This window comes from Stylophora pistillata, chromosome 10, assembly GCF_964205215.1.
Source record: "Stylophora pistillata chromosome 10, jaStyPist1.2, whole genome shotgun sequence".
Taxonomy (NCBI): domain Eukaryota; kingdom Metazoa; phylum Cnidaria; class Anthozoa; order Scleractinia; family Pocilloporidae; genus Stylophora; species Stylophora pistillata.
The window spans coordinates 13,669,053-13,689,765 of record NC_142528.1 but is presented as its reverse complement, the minus strand read 5'-3'; the positions used below and the strand labels follow the sequence as shown (position 1 = coordinate 13,689,765).

General features: G+C 36.7%; 2 protein-coding genes across 10 annotated transcripts in view; one reads left to right on the top strand and one right to left on the bottom strand.

Annotated features, from left to right (window-relative positions):
* Positions 1-3,679: 3,679 nt before the first annotated feature.
* On the bottom strand, positions 3,680-8,619 carry LOC111338625 (PIH1 domain-containing protein 1). 7 transcript variants are annotated; one of them, XR_015992159.1, is made up of 5 exons: positions 8,284-8,619; positions 7,413-7,670; positions 5,384-5,518; positions 4,171-4,314; positions 3,680-3,787 (listed from the first exon to the last, which is right to left on the bottom strand). XR_015992159.1 is itself a non-coding variant. In XM_088734853.1 (5 exons), the coding sequence occupies exons 1-5, from the start codon at positions 8,591-8,593 to the stop codon at positions 3,746-3,748; spliced, it is 885 nt and encodes a 294-aa protein (XP_088590979.1). In that variant the 5' UTR covers positions 8,594-8,619; the 3' UTR covers positions 3,680-3,745. The 7 variants fall into 7 exon arrangements, 5 of the variants coding, with proteins under 5 accessions (XP_088590979.1, XP_088590981.1, XP_088590980.1 ...); XR_015992160.1 differs by having other exon boundaries at positions 7,416-7,670; XM_088734853.1 differs by having other exon boundaries at positions 5,388-5,518.
* Positions 8,371-20,713, top strand: part of LOC111338623 (centriolar satellite-associated tubulin polyglutamylase complex regulator 1) — a 16,333-nt gene continuing 3,990 nt past the window's right edge. The window contains exons 1-11 of one of the 3 annotated variants that reach the window (XM_088734851.1): positions 8,371-8,508; positions 8,668-8,811; positions 8,930-8,958; positions 12,010-12,083; positions 12,835-12,965; positions 13,890-13,974; positions 14,925-15,010; positions 15,798-16,029; positions 17,137-17,246; positions 17,951-18,005; positions 18,823-20,691. In XM_088734851.1, the coding sequence (XP_088590977.1) occupies positions 8,763-8,811; positions 8,930-8,958; positions 12,010-12,083; positions 12,835-12,965; positions 13,890-13,974; positions 14,925-15,010; positions 15,798-16,029; positions 17,137-17,246; positions 17,951-18,005; positions 18,823-18,892 (921 nt within the window). In that variant the 5' untranslated portion in view covers positions 8,371-8,508; positions 8,668-8,762 and the 3' untranslated portion in view covers positions 18,893-20,691. Of the gene's footprint in view, positions 8,509-8,625; positions 8,812-8,929; positions 8,959-12,009; positions 12,084-12,834; positions 12,966-13,889; positions 13,975-14,924; positions 15,011-15,797; positions 16,030-17,136; positions 17,247-17,950; positions 18,006-18,822; positions 20,692-20,713 lie in introns of those variants that run through there. The other 2 variants (XR_015992158.1, XM_088734850.1) reach the window with 2 other exon arrangements.

Below are 20,713 nucleotides of genomic sequence, written 5' to 3'. Positions count from 1 at the left end.
ATCAAATGGTACAAACAGCAGGCATTTTATAAGTACTGCTGGTGTTATGTTTCAAATAATGGACTTTTGATAACTTTGGAAATTGTGCAAACTGCCTTTTCACTTGTATATATTTTCAGTTAAAAAAAAAAAAAAAATAGTAACTTCTAATTTGATCTATTTTCGTTGCTCAGAGGTATGAAAAGAGCTTTGAAAGAGTAATAAAACCAGGATGGAATTAACTGGTAATGATTTTACACCCCTCCATATTCAACCTTACATTTGGGCTTACTATGTGATAAAGCAAGTATGCACAAACAAATGACCTGATCACCCAGAATTTACTGGACCTAAAGCAAACCATCTAGCCTCCTGTATGACTCAAGATCATTCCCTCAAATACTTTCAAAGGAGCTACCTCACAAGTTGTGCATCTTGAAAAACTTGGCCTGATTTTTCAAGGTTGTTATTCATAATTATTAAATAGGTCCAAATATGACCAAGCATGAGGTCACGATGGTTGGACATTTGCAGAGTTCTCTCTTTGCATTTTTATAGAAGTCAAGGTCCATTAAAGCACATTAACATAACAAGGCTAATATCCAGCCATCTTGAACTAACAAGCTTGGTCAATAAGGAATTTATAATAATTATTGCCAAAAAGATTTGCTTTTTTCTGAATCAAGCATGACTTGGTTATTTTGGGAGTCAGGAAAGAGGGCCAACTATGTTTGTGGCACAATAAAAACAGAGTTGTTTATGTTTTCTTTGTTATCACCAACACTGTCCAAAAATTACCAACTCTGTGAGTTTTTCTTGAGCTTGATCAAGGTGAGCAATCTGGAGTAAGCTATCTGGAGTGGGCCAGATGGATTTCTATTTTTGCATTCCTAAGCAGATTATAACCTTATGGTTCCCTTAAGTGACCTAGCTTTTCTAAGCCTCGTATGTTCAAAATAACCACAATCATACGACATAACTGTAAGAAACCTTATCCTTGAATCGGAGAGTGCTCTACAATCATATGGAGCTTTGTAAACAATTATTTAGGAAAATAAAAATTAAAACTTGGTACTACAGATCTGTTTTGAAAGGATTAAAAGTCCTCTCTCAAGAGGACTTTTAATCCTTTTGAAACAGATCTGTAGTACCAAGTTTTAATTTTTATTTTCCTAAATAATTGTGTGTATATATATATATATATGGGCGAAGCTCATCACCTTAGTTGTGATTTGAGCACTCTCGCATGGCAACATGCCTGCACTTGGTCCCACAAGTGTAGCGCCCAGGCAATGGTTTATTCCAGAGCTTGGCCCAGTGTCTGCACTGCACTGATGAGACCCACATAGGTCGAAACAGTGTGCACTGTCTGCAGTTATATATATATATATATATATATATATATATATATATATATATATATAACTAATAGCTATAATTATACTTCAAGATTTAGGTTACTTGAACTTTTACTGCAACTCTGAGTTTCATGCCTCTTGCAAAGCAATCGTCAGGCAACTGCCAGAAATAACGGTTACAATCCACTGAAATTTAAAAGACAGAACAATGTGTACATGTGCGCGCAACATACTGCACACGCTATCGTAACATTACGTTCTTTAACAGGAATTTCCTGACATGTCTGCAATCTGATGTCAGCTCATTTCTTTTGTTTAAACTTGCCATTTGCGGTTTACAAATGATAAAATATTTTTCCCACAAACACAAATTGCATCTTTTAGCTACATTGGAATACGAACTAGCTTGTTTCACTTTGCACCACTTAATATTAAACTTAATGTCCTTATCTTTAAGACTCCATATATATTTGCTAAGTTCAGTAGCATGCTTGTAACGTTCGTTTCGGAATGAACACAAGTGGTTCCTGTAACGCATTTTAAAAGCGGTGTCACAGACACCAATGTATATTTCCTTTGCAGTTTCTGTGGTGACCTCTGCCTGGTAAATTATGCTTTCCATGTTACAGCTTCCATCCATGGGGCATATATTACTGTAAGATAAGCTGTATATATAAGCTAAATTTCGGTGGATTGTAACCGTTATTTCTGGCAGTTGCCTGACGATTGCTTCCCAAGAGGCATGAAACTCAGAGTTGCAGTAAAAGTTCAAGTAACCTAAATCTTGAAGTATAATTATTTATAGCTCTAGCCCTGCTATTGAGCACTTTTTTTGTAGATGATGATCTCATTCCGCTATTTTGGTTAACTAATAACTATATATATATAAAGTTTAAAAATTGCGAGGGTGGACAACTTCTGATGTAAAAAATATAAAAAATGTCAATAAAAAACGTTTCGGTCAGAGACCTTCAGTTATTTACAACTTTTGAAATAAAAAAAAGAGCATTAAATAGGATCGAAGTGCTAATGATTACGTAATTGCAGATAACAACTAATGAACTGGTGCTAATAAAAAGATAACAGAAAACCTAATTACAAAGAAAGCAATGGACAAAATACAAGAAACAAACCCTAAAAACTAAGAGATAAGAATACTAAATATGTTAATATGAGTGGCGTAACCAATTGCAAAGAAGCAATGCGGGGAGCATTAAAAAAGGGAAGGCCCACTTTTAACTACAACTGTAAACCGTAAGAAAATCCCAAAACAAGGCCTTTGGAGCCTGAAAGGGAAAATTAGCAACAAAATCCCAGGAGGGGCCTTTAAATGATACTAATCATAATAAGATCCCTTGGCAGGGCCTCTGAGTCCAATCCACACCTAAAGGGCCGACAAAATCCAAGAAAAGGGCCTTTGAACGATCAATTAGTAACACCTAATATAAGATGGAAAATTAATTATAGCAAATTCTATTTTTCGAATAAAATTCCTTTCTTTTATTCAAACCATGGGGTGCCAAAGAGAACAACAGAGCACTTCAATAAGCCTCTTTTGTGATTAAAAGCCTATCGATCTCTACAGAGCCACTAGGGGCCTATACCTGATCAATGCATTGGAACGAAAAATTGTCCAGGGTGTGTGGGGTTTTGTTAAAGTGTATCGCTACTTCACAAGTAGCGTTAGTGGAACTCTCAGGCCAACAAAGGTGCACTTTGCTAGGAGGAACCTCACAAGTAACGTTAGTGGAACTCTCTGGCCAACAAAGGTGTACTGCACCAGGAGGATCAATAAACATTTGCAGTCCAAACCTCACAGCAAACATGAACGTAGAAAGTTTAAAAATTGTGAGGATGGACAACTTATGACATCAAAAATATAAAAAATTTTTAATATGTTATATGCAATATATTTAACAATTATTCCACGAGCGCGCGTTGGATATGAGATGATAGATAGCCAACGAGGCGCGTAGCGCTGAGTTGGCTATAATCATCTCATATCCAACAAGCGTGAGTGGAATAATTGTTTTATTAAAAACGTTAAATTAAATTATTAAATTTTTAGCTCCCTTTTAATTTTAAGCTGACCCGTACGCTTGCCATATTTGTAGATTATGGTATATTGGCTGATATACCATAATGGCTAAGCCAATAAAAAGTCTTGAATTGCATTATCCAATGATCTAGTTTTTCATAAATATATATATATATATATATATATATATATAAATATATATAAATATATATATATATATTGCATATAATATATCATGGATAACAAATTTAAATAATATTGTAAGTAAAATAAAACAAACGAGATAAGGAAATTGTACACAAGATGGTATAGAAAAAGATTTCAATTTTTAATAACCAGGTTATTAGTGACAATAGATGGATGTACTCTACTATGAGCTGCAGTTGATGACAGGTAAAGTGAGAGTAAGAACCTAGGAGGGAAAAATAAAACACAGTGTCAATACAATTAAAAAAATGGCCAGTGCCACATTGAAGTGAGACATAATGTGCTCAGACTCTGCCTTGGGCAAATCTTTACCTTAAACCATCAAAACATATGGGTATAATAAGAAAGAGAAATATCAACCAGTCGATATGATTTGACATTACACAAAGTACTTCTCAGTTCTACAGTTGTGATAAACACAATGAAAGAGATTCAGAAAACTGATTTTTTAGATTGTGGAGTTAAAAAGGTCTAATACAGCCTAATCATGCAAGGTCATTTCTAATCAATGAAGAGGGAAAAAAGTAAACAGGTATGAAAGAAACAATTTTAATGATAATAAGCCAAATATGATCTGAGGTTTCCTGCCTTTGTTTTCCTGTTGTACTGCGCACCACAGGCCTCATTATCTACATCAAAAGGTAAGTCAAGCTCTAGCTGATACTTCTCAGGAGTAACTCTCAGGACTAATCTGTCCTCACCAACATCAAGTGTAGTGTCCTTGGTTGACTTCTGAATTAAAAAAGAACATCATAAAAGCTTTAAATAAAACAAAACAATGTGAATGCACATAATTATTATTTCTACCCACATCTCTATGTAAGCTCCATGGGTGACAAGCCAGTATTGACAGCGATAATGTATGGTTATACCTTGAAATTCTCTTACATTTAGTAAAAAGATATTGTTTACAACAATATGTTGTTTCTATCTTTTATTGAGAGAGGACAGAGATTTCTCTCCATCAGAGAAAAAAGGGACCTTAAGAAACCACGACGGCGACGGCAACGAGGACGTGGAAAAACAAGAGATTTAATTGGCAGTACAATAGCTCAGCACGTGCATTTTGAAACTTTGTACATTTCTTAGCCATCCTATGCAAAAAAACAACATGACATCGCCAAAATTTGCGTCGTCTGCGAACTAAAACCACAAATGCAAATTATTCTAATTTCCATTTGGAACTCAAAGGCTACTTTATACGTCATGCTGAAGTTGAGCTGTGTGAGACAGTAAGCTCGTGCAGCCATTTTAGAAATTCTGACTAAGAGTAGAAATTCATTTTTTAATCGAAGTCTTCCTTGGCGTTGCCGTCGTGGTTTCTTAAGGTCCCTAAAATGTGGTGTCCTTGGACACATCAAGCTCAGTTAAGCAGATGGTCTTGCTGGTATAAGATCTCTTGAGGTGCCCAGTCATAGGAGCAGGTTGTAATGCTGACCAATACTTCCCTGTATCAACAGAAGTGAGCTATTTCTTTTGAAGGAAGTATTAATGAAAGTCTGTCAAATTTTCATTTTGAAGCCTTCAAGGCTAACAACTAAGAAACACTGAATTCTAGTAAACTGGTAATGGGAATACTCAAACTTATCAGGTAGAAGTTGGTATCTTAATCTAACAACAAATTCTTTTGACTAATTTACAAGGAAAAGTGTAGCAACAAGATGAGAGAATTAACAATCAGATATTATTAGTAGTTATTGAGTTAAAAAGAGATCAAGAAACTTTCAACACCCCAAAAAAGAGCATCACATCAAAACTGATTGTCACATCTACACTGGAAAAAAATGTTACGTGTACTGACTCACAATCCCTGGGAGATTAATCTCGATAACCAAAAACTCTGGTTTTCCATCTGGTGGCTCTCTTATTATGTTATACTTGGGAGTTAAGGCCCTTGAATTGGAGTCCGGTACCACCTCTATCATTTTAGGTTCTGCTAATGAGGAAACACAGACATGAAGTGAGTACGAGTGCTCTGCAGTAGAGCATTTATCATGTGTCTTATGGATGATGTTTAATTTTGACAATTCACCCACTGTACAGATAGTTTGTATATGCTTTAAATCTAGAGTGGTTACTTCCATAACATTAAAGTAACCACACTAGATATATGGCAAACACATGAATGTACAGTGAAATTGTAAACCATAAAATAAATTAGTTTTGTTGGTCAAAACTATACTAAGTACATTTACTTGAAATTGAGGTACAATATGATGAGGGATGATGAAGAGCACCAAATTATTATTATCCTGTCACTACAGTATCTAAATATTATCTTCATATACGATGAATCTATGAAGTTCATATATTTTGAACTGCGGTTATAGATACGCATGATGCACGATCCTCGCAGTAAAGAGCGCTACTTATGCAGTAGCGAAAATCAGGCCTGATTTTTTTCAGGTCTGATTTTCGCTATTGCATAAATAGCGCTCTTTACTGCGAGGATCGTGCATCATACGTATCTATAACCACAGTTCAAAATATATGAACTTCATGTATTCATCGTATCTGATTTATCATCACGGGTTTATTACGAATCAACTTAACAGCCTGCTTCTAGTTGGCTTGTTAGCTCAATTGGTAGAGCGCTGCACTAGTATCACAGAGGTCAGTGGTTCGAATCCCATACAGGCCTGATTATTTTCAGGTCTGATTTTCACTATTGCATAAATAGCGCTCTTTACTGCGAGGAACGTGCATCATACGTATCTACAACCGCAGTTCAAAATATATGAACTTCATATATTCATCGTATCTGATTTATCGTCATGGGTTTGTTATGAATCAACTTAACGGCCTGCCCCTAGTTGGCTTGTTAGCTCAATTGGTAGAGCGCTGCACTAGTATTGCAAAGGTCAGTGGTTCAAATCCCGTACAGGCCTGATTTTTTTTTTTTTTCAGGTCTGATTTTCGCTATTGCATAAATAGCGCTCTTTACTGCGAGGATCATGCATTATACGTATTATCTTCATTATCATTACTATTATCGTGAAATAATTATCATAGATATTTATGACTCTTGGTCAGATTTTCAAATGCCTCGCTATTATCCTCTAAACTCCAAAAAAAAAAAAATTCTAAAACTCAAAAATATTTTCCTATTTCTTGACATTTCCTCTTTTTAAAAATGATGGTTGCTTCTTGTTCCCGTATCAGATCAGATCCCTTTTCCTTCGCTGCTGGGTTACTGACTCCATTTACCCCAGACCCTTTCCTTGATATAACTAGGAGAAGTAAAAGGTTGAGGGATTGGTTCCATCTCAGCCCTGTGTGCCAGATAGCTTGTCTCAATTCCTGAAGAATAAAGTAACTACAACTATTCTGCAGAGGGTGCTGAACACAGCGTTAGTTAATAAGCATTTTGTTAATATGTTTCCCTTTAAGTTAAATGGTACCTGTCAAAACTTGCAGGCTTAGGTTAAGATGCACTGCAAGACAGTGAAGAGTGTTCCGGACAAACATGACACAATTGAACCTGTTAAGGTGTAGCCTTGTACCTCAAAATCGGGAGCTCAGCATAATGATCATTAAATCCCAGTTCCTCCCCCTTAGAAAAATGGGTATTGAAGAAATGATATGCTCCATGAAATGGCCAAGAAAATCAAACTGAACCTTTAACTACTCCTGGCCACTGACTCTGCTTTAACCACCATATAAAAAATTTGGCTTTGTACATGTACAACACTACAGTATCTTATGGGTAAAATGTTTTATAATTATCATTGCTTGCCTGTTTCACTCTGTGCTGATGTGACAATGAGAACTTACAATTTGATCATTTCTGGGAGATAAAAAGGTTTAAATAAAAAAGTTCCCTCCACTACTACCTGGCTTTGTAGCTGTTTTGGTGTCACTTTCCATTTCCATTATTACTGGTTTACTTTGGCTTCTTATGCAATGGGGCTGGAGAACTCCCATGCACTTTTTGTTCTTCAGTACAGTCCATTTTCTTTCTAATTCCATATTATATTTACTTTCAAGTCCCTCAAAAACAATTGTCAAGAAGAAGCTCTTGAAGAGTTCACTGTTTTGTATCTTGTTGTAAAACATTGGATTTATAACCACATCATATGCTGTGCAACCTAAAATGAGCAGAAGAGTTTTAAAAATATCAAAAAATTAACAAGAAATAGTGTAGTGAATGTTATGCTACTAGTGAAGGAAGATAATAAAGTAACATGTTTACCAAATATTTTTCTAAATTATAGGCAAGGCACAAAGGCAACAACTTTTTAATTGCATCCACTATGATTTCCCTAAATGCACCAACCTAATTTTGACAAGGGAGCCTTAGCCTGCAGTATGGGCATTACCTTTCTGCACATTTCAGTAGAAAGGAGGTAAGCCCAAAGTGAGAGTCACGCATGAGGGAAGGAGTGCGAACCATGTGCTTGTCTCTATTTGCCTGAGAAATGCGAAAAAACACATTTCCCCTAGCCTGTTCTGCCAGCTAAGTGAACCTTTAACCAGGGGATAACTGACACTCCCTGAGTCAAGACAAGCAAACTACATTTTGAGTGTAATCCAAGGGAGTGGAGGGGTTAAAATTGTCCGTATTTCCGGTTATATCAACCGGATCGGATGAGCCAGGTCAAGTATGCGGATCGCTTTATTTAAGTGGCACAGCGGCATTCGAAACAACAGTAACACAAAGCTTCTGTAGAGAGAGGAGCATTCAAAACATACGACCCTCACCTTGGCCACGATTATCAACTTCGACGTGAGGCTCTCCAAGACTCATAGGTACACGATATTTCGTAGGATCCTCAGATTGCAAAACTTCAACCAATGTTTCCTCTGTTATATCTTGAGCTGGAGGCATTTTATCTGAAGTACAAATATTGATAAATACTTTCTCTTCTTTACTGTTCCGCAATTTCATAACAAACTGTGGAGTTGGTAAAAATTCGTGCCTATCAGGTAATGCATTTTTTAGCTTTTTGGCCTCTTCTAGAAGCAGTTTCTTGTAAAATTCGTCTTCGAAATTGAGATCCTCATCTGCCATCTTGAATATTTCTTTAATACCCGCACTCCCAGACATGACTCCAAGGTAACATCCGCTGTTCAATACTACTGCAGACTATCCAACATGGCGGGGAAAGGAGCAATTTGAACTTAAAATTTGCAAGTCTTGGATATTTCTCTAAATTTGGAGAAGTCACCACCTTTATGAAATGTCCGACGAAAGTGACAGATTTTCCTTAACAGCTGAGCAGTATTTAGGTAAGAGAACCTTGTAATTTGACAAACCAACACAACGCTTCAACTGACACATGTTTGCATGACAACCGTATGTGGAAATATTTTCTTGTCTCAGGCATAATTTGTGTTTCTCTTTCAGCAAAGTACCATGTGCTGACGTATCTTCAGGTAAGATACAGGGTATTAAGGTATACAGTGGATGATATGGTATGCGGGTTTAGGTTGCATAGAGCAGAGAAGGCTTTTCCGGGGATTATTTTGTTGTTAGCACTGCTATGTCATATAATGAACCTTCCACTTCCGCACAAAAATAAAGAGAGATTGCATTAATAGATGCTGTCATTATTTTGTTTTGTTATTGTTAATGTTATTATTATTATTATTATGGGCAGTAAAACGTAAGGATGCCTCCTTAAATGAGGTATTAACAAGGCGCAATCGCGTAGCTTGTCATTACCGTAGCCTAATATAATTAGTAAATTAAAGTAATTTTCAAACGATATAAGAAACCCTAAAAGATGTGAATTGTGTGGGTAAAAGTTTGGCCAGTTCATAGGTCCTATGCAGTGACAACTTTGAAACTCTCTGTAATGTTAAGGGTAGTTGAGATGACTGCCTTTTGCATATCCAGTAAGATCTTATCTGCCCTGATGCCTACAAGTTTTGTAATACTATCTAGTGTCTCTCGATGCACCCCCAAGGACATCTAAGCAACACATGGCAATCTGCAGTCTTTCCTTACACTTAGGTAGCACAGAAAGCTGGAAAACTCTTGAACAAAAGCTCATCTTTCAAACCGGCAGTCTAAATCCCACAGGTATCAACGAACGCTTTTCATTCCACCAATTTATTCGTGTTTTTCTCGTTGCCATGTTCCCACCAATCATGTAGCTCCTTTTTCTGCCTTTAAAAGTACACACAACCCACAATTCCCCTATTCGCTCCGACGAAGGGCTAACGCTCGAAACGTCAGCTTTTATAATCATAACGGTGGCCAATTTACCATTTCAACTTTGTTGATATAATTATTCAATTTACGTTGATGGTGATGTTGTGCTGTGCAATCTTATAGTGTGGGTACTGCTGACGCATCTCCCATCTAGAGGTGCATACTTCAAGGTTATCTCTTCTTTCAATCTATTTCCTGTTTGCCATCCATGGGCAACTCATCTCTAGTACTGTAGTAGCACCTTCTTCTTCTGCTTATCCACAACTCTTGCATCCATCTGGTTTGCTCTTACTTCCGTCTTCTCTGGATACACTGGCACATCCCAGAAGGCACTGGCTTGATCATTCTTGTACTCTGGCTTTGGTGGTTCAGGCGAGCACCAAGAGGGTGCAGTTTCTATTAGGCCCATATCACAGAGGAGATCAAATAATAGAACTTTGAGGGCTGCGGCGTGCCTGGTCTTGTACTTGCTCTGCGCTAGTGCACCACCTCCACTCAAAACATGGGGGACGCTCTCCATAGCTTGACATCTGTGTTGTTGCTCGTCTTTGTCTTTTACTGTCGGTAAATCTTAGTGGGGAGTAGCTGTTGGTATAGTTCGTAAACTCCAGCCACTGTGTGTGTGGGTGCAGTTTTCCAGTGGCATAGCTAACTGAAACAGCCAATCACATCTGCATTATCCCATCTTGCTTTAATCAACTTTCCTTGCCATTTCTGTTGGCATACCTCCTCAGTCCTACTTTCTTCTTCCTTGATCCTCCTCGTAGCCTTGACTTTCTCTCCAGGGATTCTTTCTCCTTCTTCAGTGTTAGTAGTTGAGTATGGGTAGCGTAACTTCAGACGAAGTCCTCTTTCCGAAGCATATCTCTCGGCGCCTTTCTTCAGAGATCGTCTTCCAGTTCCCTTGCACTTTTCCTCGAACTCTTGTACCATGGGCATTGTTGGATCTTCACTTGTGTACAGCTTAATTCGCTGTCTTCACCTTGACAGTCTTGTACGTTGACTCTATTGAATTGAGACCTCTTCCTCTGTGCTTTTTGGCCGGGTAAAGTAAATCTGTTGTTCCCTTGGTCTGCATGGGGTACATTAGTACTGCTAGTGCTTACTGGTTTGATGCTACAACTTTATGGTAATCCGACAACGGGCTTGACCAGACTACAGAGAGTCTTTGAAGGAAAACTTTTGACATGCTCCATAGGACCAGCATGTCCTCCTGCTTGGAATTTTCAAGAACTCCTAAGAACTTGTACTTCTCTCCTTCCTTTAAGCTTTCTATGATCTGAGACTCTCTGACATGCGTGTTGTTAGGATGGCTATCCAGAACTCCTCTCTTTACATGGGCAACAGCGCACTTCTTCTAAATTCCAGCCCTATGTCTACCATAGCTGCCTTGGTTGTCTTTAGGACTCTGTCCAGTTTGCTTTCCGATGCTGCGTAGATCTTCATATCATTGATGTACAAGAGATGAGTGATTTATTATTATTTTAAATTATTATCATTATTATTATTATTATTACTCATTTTATTTTTAAAATTGTTTTCATCAATATCATTATTGTATATTTTGTACAGGTCAGGGTTATGAGAGTTTAAACATAATATTTTTAAAATGAATTCTCAATTTCTGCAATAATTAGCTAACACTATTGCAAGTGACTAGCGTTTAATTAACAATTGGTTCATGCTTTAGCATGCACTATTGAGTTAAAGAAAAGAAGCGTAAGAGTTGGCCGAGGCGATAGCCGAGGGCAACTCTTCCTTCTTGAGTGCTCTCCAAACTTCCCATGTGCTCCATAACTTGATAGTGCACAGCTGAACGCATGAACCAATTGTTTTAGAAGATAACCGGTGGAATTGTGCATCAAATCCGACGCGAAAAACGGACAATAATATCAGTTGAAGCGCATCGTAACGGCGCTGATGCCGAGTCTCCTTTTCCTTTGTTTTTCTCTTTTTCTGCCTCATTTAAGAACTCTAGCCCAAGGGAAATGGTCAAAACATTGTCTTCGATTTCGAACTAGTAGGCCGAGTTTCTGTTTGTATCCATTATTGTTGTGAAATATATTATTTTTCACCGTGCTAACCAGGGCCGCTCGCACGAAAAAAAAATTTCTGGCCAAGTCAGATTTGCTGACGCTATCAGCGTGCACTATCGGGATTGTGAGCACGCTTACGTATAATGAATTTGATTGCGCGACTCTGCCAGCTATGTTCTAATTATATTTTGATGTTATTTTTTTTGTGATTTTTATAATAATTGTATATGGCAGGATGCAGTTGCACAGCTATTGGAACATAAGGAAGAGAATCCAAGAGTCATTCCGGCTCGATTTCTGAGTGATTAGTAAGCAGTTATTGAAATTTATCTATCTACTGTATGATTTATATTCCATTTGTGGAATTGTCATAATCATTTTTGTCATTATCATTATTTTCATCATTATTGTAAGTTATAAATTTAGTAATAGCTGTGGTACTGTATTCAGTTATTTGTAAATATTGAGAAACTGGAACATCTTAAACACGGCCTAATTTTTTTCTTTGGATTTGGTTATCATTTTAGGTTGCATCATAATGTGCTTTTCATTAAGTATATCATTCTCAATAGAGGAGAAGGGCCTCTACTGAGGAAAATATAATGATTCTTCTCTGCCTAGGAACATAGTAGGTACAGAGTTCTTTTTAAAGACATTTCAGGCAGAGAAAACTTCGTCCCTGTAAATCAAATTGCTCTAGACATTTGATTGTCCTGGTTTTTTTTTAATTAAACATTTTTTTATTGTTGTTTTCTTCAAAATTACCTCAACTTAGGCTTAACAAGGGTGATTGCAAAATTATTAATTTTTATTCACACACAGACATACAAATAACACACACAAGTTGCAATGGCAACAAGTTTACCTTTTAGGTTAGGAATAAAATATTTTTACAATCAAACAATTGCCTCTGAAAAGAAATGAGTGTTAATCATAAAATTTTGTACTTCATGAAAAAAAGAAAAGTACTGTTGACATCGTAATTTGTAGACTCTTCCAAACAATTAAAAAATTTAGATTCCTTGCATTGTTGCTCAATGACCATGTCCTCTTTTAAAGCTTCAGGAGTGTTGTACAAGGGAATCACACTCTATTCAGGGAGTACAATTACATCAAGAAGACACCTCACAATATTGCTTCTTTTATCAGAGTGTTTTGGAAATGTTTTAGACATATTGGAAGGAATGGAGGTATGATAGAAAAAGAAATCAGAATTTGCATGGAAATAAATTTAACTTAGTTTGTAACATTATTGTTGTGTTGTTTGTTAATGTTTTCCTTTGGCTTTTATATTGTTCCTTTGTCTGTGTTTTGCAGTAGTTTAATTTGAAGATGATCAATTGGTTTGTAATATAATTTAGGCTATATTACAAGTGCCACATTTCCTCAAGTAATCACCTGGACCCAGCTGTTTGAAGGCCTGTTAGTGCTAACCCAGGGTTAAATTTTAATCCAGGTTTCTATATTCTCTGTTCAAAAGCCGTTTTGGGATAATTTTCCCAATTCTTTTTAGAGCAGTCAATCATCAAATTGTAGACAAATGGAATTAAACTGAATTTTCTTTTAAAGCTTTCAGGTCTGAAATCAATTATCACACTAACCCTGGGTTATCTTAACCCACCTTTGAACAACCTGGTCCTGCGCTTTTATTAAAAAATTTGGGTAAAAGAGGGGCAGTTATTGAATGGAGGGCAGTTAATCAAGGGGAATGCTTTTTAAGAAACTATTAACCTGAACTCATTCCACTGTAGTTGAAGCTTGAAAAATTATAAATAAAGTTTCAATAGAAACAGATTTTCTTTGTATGTACATCCTTATTATTTAAGAGAAGTGAAGGAGGAGGGGGATACATATTTGAGGGGAGGGAGGGAGGGTTTGATGTTATGTCCTTAGGAGTGAACGCCTGTAATGAGAGAAGGGCTCTTTTTCGAGGAAATGCTGTATTTAAAGTTGTTCCAGGTGTGACTAACATTGGTGGAAAACTCCTAAGACTAGTATAAATAAGCAAATTATTGAGAAAGAGAACATTCAGTGGCTGGTTTACATGTACTGCAGTGTGAACAAAAAGAAAATGGACAAACATGTAAAGGAAGCTAATTTTTTATTGACCACAGATTTGTTGTCTGCAAAGGAATACCATTCTCTAGTGTGCCTATTGTGCCCTGATTTTCCATTTGAGCCGGTTCAGAAGACAGCAAGGTGGGTTATACACTGATCACACATCATGCTAGTTGACCACCAACTGGTATATTAACCTATTGATGTCCAGTGCACCTGTAAGCGCCCATGTGGAACCACACCCTTTCTACACCTTGTGACATCATCACTTTTAACCCTGGAGCACGACTTTGAGCATGTACTTGAACAGGTTGAAAATATCTTACAAACGATACCAGAATGAGCGCAATCGAGTGAAGGAGACTGGAGAAATAGCCAAAAAACCATGTAACTTTGACCTGAAAATCTGCACAAAAATCTTGTTCCATTACCCACCTATCTTTCTGAGCATGTGGTTTGAAAATAATGAGTAGTTTCCTAAAAAGTCTCTACACCAAAATGAAGCCTACTAAATTTCCAGCAAGTGAGGAGAAAATTCAGGCAAGGAAAGGGAAATAAAAGGGCAGGAGAAAGAGAGAAAAGTAAAAGTTGTAAGTGGGGCATTACTTTTCAACCCAAAAACTATCTCAAAATTTTGCTTTCTGCACCTGCCTGAGATTTTCAGGTTGCCATTTCACATTTGGATTGAAAGGCCATCGAGTGTACAAGCTGTGAATGGGTTTGTGGTAAGTTTGAGCTTTTAAAACCAGAACGGTGACCCGAAATCTGCTCGACTAGCTTCAAAACGCAGTTTTTTCACAAAAGCTGCGGCTATTAATGGGTTAAGAAAACTAAAGAAATTAAGCAAACACTTTTAAATTATATGTTTCATAAGAAATAATTATAAAATAATGTATTTTGAATAAATTTGAACATATTTTGAATTTAATATAATTACTGTCAATGAGTTTTCTTAATTACCAGTATTTTGTAATAGATAACATTGTGACTGAAAAGCCTTGTTGAAAGAAATCTCAATAAGGTATATGTATGTATGTATGCTTTTCTTTGTTGTCTTTTTAAAACACTCCTTTTTTGTGCCTTTTTTTCAGGATTATTTTAATGGAAGATGCTATGGACTGTCTGATGTCATTTCCAGATTTTCTGTATGCTTTCCAAACACAGTTCTTTTATGAGGGTAAGTTAGCTGGTAGAAATCTTTCCTTTTTTAGTCTGAAGAGGTGAATATCTTTTAACAAGTTTGCAAATAGAAACTAAGAGCAAATTAATTTGATTGTCTCAGGGGATGCTATTCCACACAAACATAAATCAAAACTGAATTTGCATACTGGGTTAATTTGCTTAATTTTATTGTTCAGCTTCAGTCTTTTGTATTAATTTTCCTGTCTCAGCTTACCTTTGTCTTCATGGTGGTGTCCTGGTGGCATTATAGAGTCACCAAAAACTTGAGTAATACATCTTTTAAAAGTTTTTGGGCTTGCATTTGTGTTTGCCCTTTTTTTTTTTTTCTGGCAAATCCCCTATAGTGAAGACATCAACTTGCTTTTCACCCTTTGTTATACTGGACTTGCAATGGGCCTTACACAAATGGAGAGAGAGAGTAGGGAGTAGGGGGGTTCAAGATTTCCTAATGGTGAATTAAAGAATTCCTGGCACATGTTTAGTTCCAACATTTAATGTGATTCATTGGAGGTCATCATACACTTAAACCTCCTTATCCCTTCGGTTCCACAATAAGCAACACTAAGTCATATGCATGTTGATGTAATATGTCTACGGGCATTTTCGCCCAATCTTTTCCACCTTCTTTTATTATCTTGATATTCTTTTAATCTTAGTTTTTTTTGGGAGGAAATTAATCTTCCTTTTCAATTTTACCAGTCCATACTTCTAAAGCGAGGCTTGGAGGTAAAAGTGATGTTGACTTGCATAAAATCCTTTTCTGATAAAGAGTCATTTTACAGAATTCATAGAGAAACTTCAGAGCACGTATCAAGCCCTGATATCAGGTACTTATAGACCAGGCCAGATAGTGATAGTGCCAACACTGTCCAGGCCCATTCAGCACAAGATGCAGCAGCAGCCAGCACACACTGCACCTGATGCGGTTCAAGTCAGTTCAGGGGATGGTGTGGAGGTTCATTCTTTCCTGGAGGCTATCCTTCAAATTATTCATTCCAGCAATGGCTCCTTCAGGCATAGTAAAACCTATCTAGTAAATTCTTTTTTTCTTTCTTGGGCATGGGTGACGAATGTTCCAAACCTTTTGTTTGACGAGCAAGCTTCCAACTTTTATCATCTTTCTTTGTCCATACTATATCTGTACCAAATGTGTTTGATATTTCTGATCCTGGTAGGATGTATGACATTTGTCACATAAGGTGGCTGAACACAGTTTTCGCATGTGCTTTTGCTGATGCAATTCAGCATGTGCACAAAGATTGCAAAAAACAAACAAGCCGTCAATAGAGTGTACCCGCACTATCTGTGATATTTTTCTCTATAGTTGACGCAATGTATTGATGGCTTTAATCTTTTATTACAAAAATATGCTAGAAAAGGTAACGGTGTAAAGAACCCAGCAATTCTCAGCTTTTTTCATTGTTACCGAAAGAACCCAGCTAAGTGCAGCATATGCTTAGTTAGTAAAAAAATTGCGATTAATGGAAAATTGCAAATACGCCTATTTCTTGAGAACCACTCATTAGAATTTCACGAAATTTGGCATGAAAATACTTTAGGAAATAAGTAACTGGAGCATTGAAAGAAAATTGACTTTAACTAAGGAAATTCTAGATATTCCAGTGAACCTTCAACAAGGGATAATTAAAGATCTCTCTGTTAAATTATTAGCAAAACGGTGATAACTTGGGAGTATTGTTACAAGCTCATTGCATGCAAATTATAAAGAAAGTCAAATGACTAGATTTTCTGCAAATAAACAAAACCGATTTTAAAGGCCTGTTTATATTGCTTCATGTTTCCATGGCAATGACACATATGTCAGCTTCACTATTAAAAAACCAAAATTTGTGTTGTTTACTTGCTTGCTGCCATTTTTGGCAACCAAGACATCAAGGGTTTTAGAGAAGAAGGTGAATGAAACACAGGTATCAAAAACTGTGTTCAGCCACCTTAAAACCTTGTACAGCTATTGCAAACTGATTTCTTTATACTGGATTAACTTTCCCTGAAATCCAAGTCAGGGCCTTGAGGCTCCTCTGTTATTTAATAACTTTTTCCTCTTGTGAAGGAAGATGCACTATTTTGGAATTTACTGTATTTTTAAATTCTCTCTTTCAGCTGTCCACCTGTAGAGGTTATTAAAGAACTGTTATCATCTGTTGAAAGAGTTACTTTCTATGGATTTCTCATTGGCCTTGCAAAACATCCTGGAGTCAATAACAATATTGGTTAGTGGCACTGCATGTTATTTTTTCAATGCCATCAGCCTTTCTCAGGGGTTTCATTAAGAATCAGGCAACAGGCAAATTGACCGCTTGCAACGATGGTTTTGCCCACCTGGTTTCACCACCTGGAGGAAAGTTTATCTTATAAAGAAGTTCAGTTCAAAAAGTTTTTCCCACCAGTGAAAACCAGTTGCTCTCCTGCTGTAAACATGAAACCCCTGCTTTCTATGAAAAGGATGGTGGGTGTAAATTTTCAATTTTAACCTTTAACTCCCAGTATCTGATTGTTAAATTAAATTCTCCCGTCTAGCTGCTACACATTTTCTTGTAAATTAGTTATGAGTATTTCTTGTTAAGTCAAAGTAACAATTCCTACCTGCTAAGTCTGAGTATTCTCATCACCTGTTTGCTGGATAATGTACCGATATTGTAGGGAGAAGTTACATGTTAATCACTTCTGGGAATTAAAGGTTTCAAGGAGTTCAATTTCTATATGAATGAGTTCTTATTTCTAAGTGAAAGGAAGATCAGCAAGGCTAATTGCTTTGATAATGAGGTTAAAGCTGATTTGGAAATGGTCTTTTGGTAGTAAATAGAATGTTGGTATCCATAAACTCTTTTGATATCACAATGCTCAAGCTGTAACCTTTTTGGTCACTCTGCCAATGAACTATAACTTCAAACCTACTATTTATTGTTTTTAACAGCAACTTTACCTGAGAAATCAGCTATCATGGAAGAAACTGATCAGGAATTGAGCAGGTATTAGGTTGACTTTATGGTTATGAATTGAGCGTGTGTCTACTGAATGTTGATCCTTGACATCCTTACACCAATTTACAAGTTCTTGATACTATTCTCTATGCGTTCCCTATGGTGCTTACAAGAAGAATTTGCTTAACAATCAAGAGCTTCTAGATCTGATCATTTCTTTAATTCTCATAACCTTACCTAGGCTTAATGTTTGATTCAGGGGTGATACTGTTGAGAGAAATTAGTTATTTATCACTCTAATCAGGTAAAAGATTCTTAAGTACTAAACAAAGTGATTGTGAGCCAGTGATAAAGAAAGAAAGTATCAAAAAGAGTGAATGAGAACTCGGTGGAGAAACAAACAAACAAACAAACAGCCCAAAGAGCAGGAGAATGCTAGTGACCAAGTTGTCTTTGGTTTAATTTTGGATCATTAGTATTGGTTAACCCTTTAACCTAAGAGTGTTTGAATCACACATTTAGGTCACAAGATTAAGGAAATGATCATCAACTAAAGAAGCTCTTGATTGTTAAACAAATTCTCCTTTTCAGTGCATTAGGAAAATGTATGAAGAACAGTATAGAGATTATGCATACTGATGTTGGGGTTTAAAAAGGTTAAGAGAGTGTGTTATGACTTGACTAGAGCAATCACAGAAAGATGTAAAGCAAAGTCAATACATTCTATAGGATTACTGTTGACAGTCAGTTAAAATTATCTCTTAAGAGAGAATGAATTGATTGATAATCGTGAATGATTGATTAATCATAATTTATCAATAGTTATTTTATTGTCTGAATTAATTTCTCCGAACTGTTTTAACAGCCCTTCTACCAGGCCCAAATCAGGCAGGCCAAAAAGTGGAATTCCTAATGCTACCAAGAAGGCTCTTTGACTTTGTGCATGACTTTTTGGATGAGGCATATATTAATTGAAAAAATTGGATATATAATTTCATGAACTGTAAGTATTGTATGTAACTTTTTTTTTCAAGATAGTGGCACATTTAAAGTGAAACTATTGTCAGAGATACTTTTTTGTGTTCCTCTTTTAATGCAATTATAGCAGTAAATGAATTTGGATTGTCAATTTTCACAACTCTTCATTAAATGACAGCCAAGATGTGCAACTTAAATCTAGTACTCTTTATTTGGTGACAATTAAGGAGACTGGGAACAGGTTTTTTGTTATTTAAAAAGCTCTTTTTAACAAATGGTAAATACCATAGCGTGCACTATTGAGTTATGGATGCGCGCGGGAGGTTGCTAAGCACGAAAGAAGCGTAAGAGTTGCTCGAGGTGATAGCCTCGAGCGACTCTAGCTTCTTGAGTGCTTAGCAAACCTCCCAAGTGCATCCATAACTCAATAGTGTACGCTGTGGTGTTTACCATTTGTTTTATAACATAAAATTGATACATTGTAGCTAAAGAGTTCCCTTTTATTTAACAAATCTTACGTGACCAGAAAAAAACAAGCGCGCGCGGAAAAATAGTCTTTGCATTTGCTCACGTCAGCAGCGTACACCCATGGGCAAATGGGGGACGCTAAATTGACCAATCGGAGCGCGCGCTTTACTTTGGTTATGTTATAATGAGACTTGGGGGAATAGATAGACGTTGGATAGACGTTTATTAAAAAGAATACCTTAATAGCAGCTGGAAGCTGAATTGCAAAGGTGTACAAATTATGTAATAGAACTATACAATAAAATCAAACCTGAAAGGGAACTAATTTACAATTGTAGTAAATGTTAGTTAAAATGTCTTGCGCTTGCTGGAATGAAAGTGTCTCTGAACCGATTTGTTTTAAAGGAAACTCTAAATGGTCTGCGTTGTCGTAACTCCATAAGTTGATCTCGGTTATCGAAATGCAGTAAGTGGTACAAACAATCCAAGGGATTGGAGACGATGTTGTTAAAGAATTTTAAGCAAAGGTCTTCTCTCCGATCCCTTAGGGTTTTCAGCTCTGCCATCCGAAGCACTTCTTTATAATGATTATCATAACCGTATATAATTTTCAAGGCTCTCTTTTGGACACGCTCTAAACTTAAGCTGAAATAATTGGGGAGACTATAATGGTAGACCTGACATCCATAAAGTAAGACAGATTGAATACAAGCAACATAAAAATTTACTAATTCTGGTGATGGTACCTTAGCTCGCTTTAACTGAGTTAAAAGGTAAAGGCGCTTAGCGGCCTTTTTAATCGTCTCAGTAACGTGAGTGTTCCACTTGAGGTTGCCTTGAAAATACACACCCAGTAATTTCAGGACACTAACGGCACTAACCTTAGAGCCATTAATTTCTATGAGATCGTTGGAAGGAGAGGAGCGCACAAAGGAAACTCTTAGCTCATTACATTTTTTCGGATGGAGTTGAAACGAGTTGAGTGTTGACCAGGTAGCTACTTCGTTTATCATAGACTGAGGATTGCTAGGACCACCCTTGCTTATGATTTCATACACTGTCGTGTCATCTACATATTTTATACAATCACTGGCTGATGTTACTTTTAAATCGTTTATCATAACCAAGAATAGCCACGGTCCCAATTTTGTTCCCTGCGGTACTCCTGCTCGGACCGATCCCCAATCTGAGAGACAATCATGTGCAAGTTTGACCCTTTGTTTCCTATCTTTAAGAAAGGATATTATCCAATTAATGATGTAAGGGTTGATGTTGATGTAAGGGTTGATGTTGATGTAAGGGTTGATGTT

What these genes read in the sequence shown, in the direction of transcription:
- LOC111338625 (XM_088734853.1), bottom strand. Translation starts at nt 8,593, where the DNA reads ATGGCAGATGAGGATCTCAATTTCGAAGACGAATTTTACAAGAAACTG. An exon ending in AGTTGATAATCGTGGCCAAG is followed by an intron (nt 7,671 to 8,283) that starts GTGAGGGTCGTA and finishes TGCTCATTTTAG; the next exon opens with GTTGCACAGCATATGATGTG. An exon ending in AGATTAATCTCCCAGGGATT is followed by an intron (nt 4,315 to 5,387) that starts GTGAGTCAGTAC and finishes TTTTTAATTCAG; the next exon opens with AAGTCAACCAAGGACACTAC.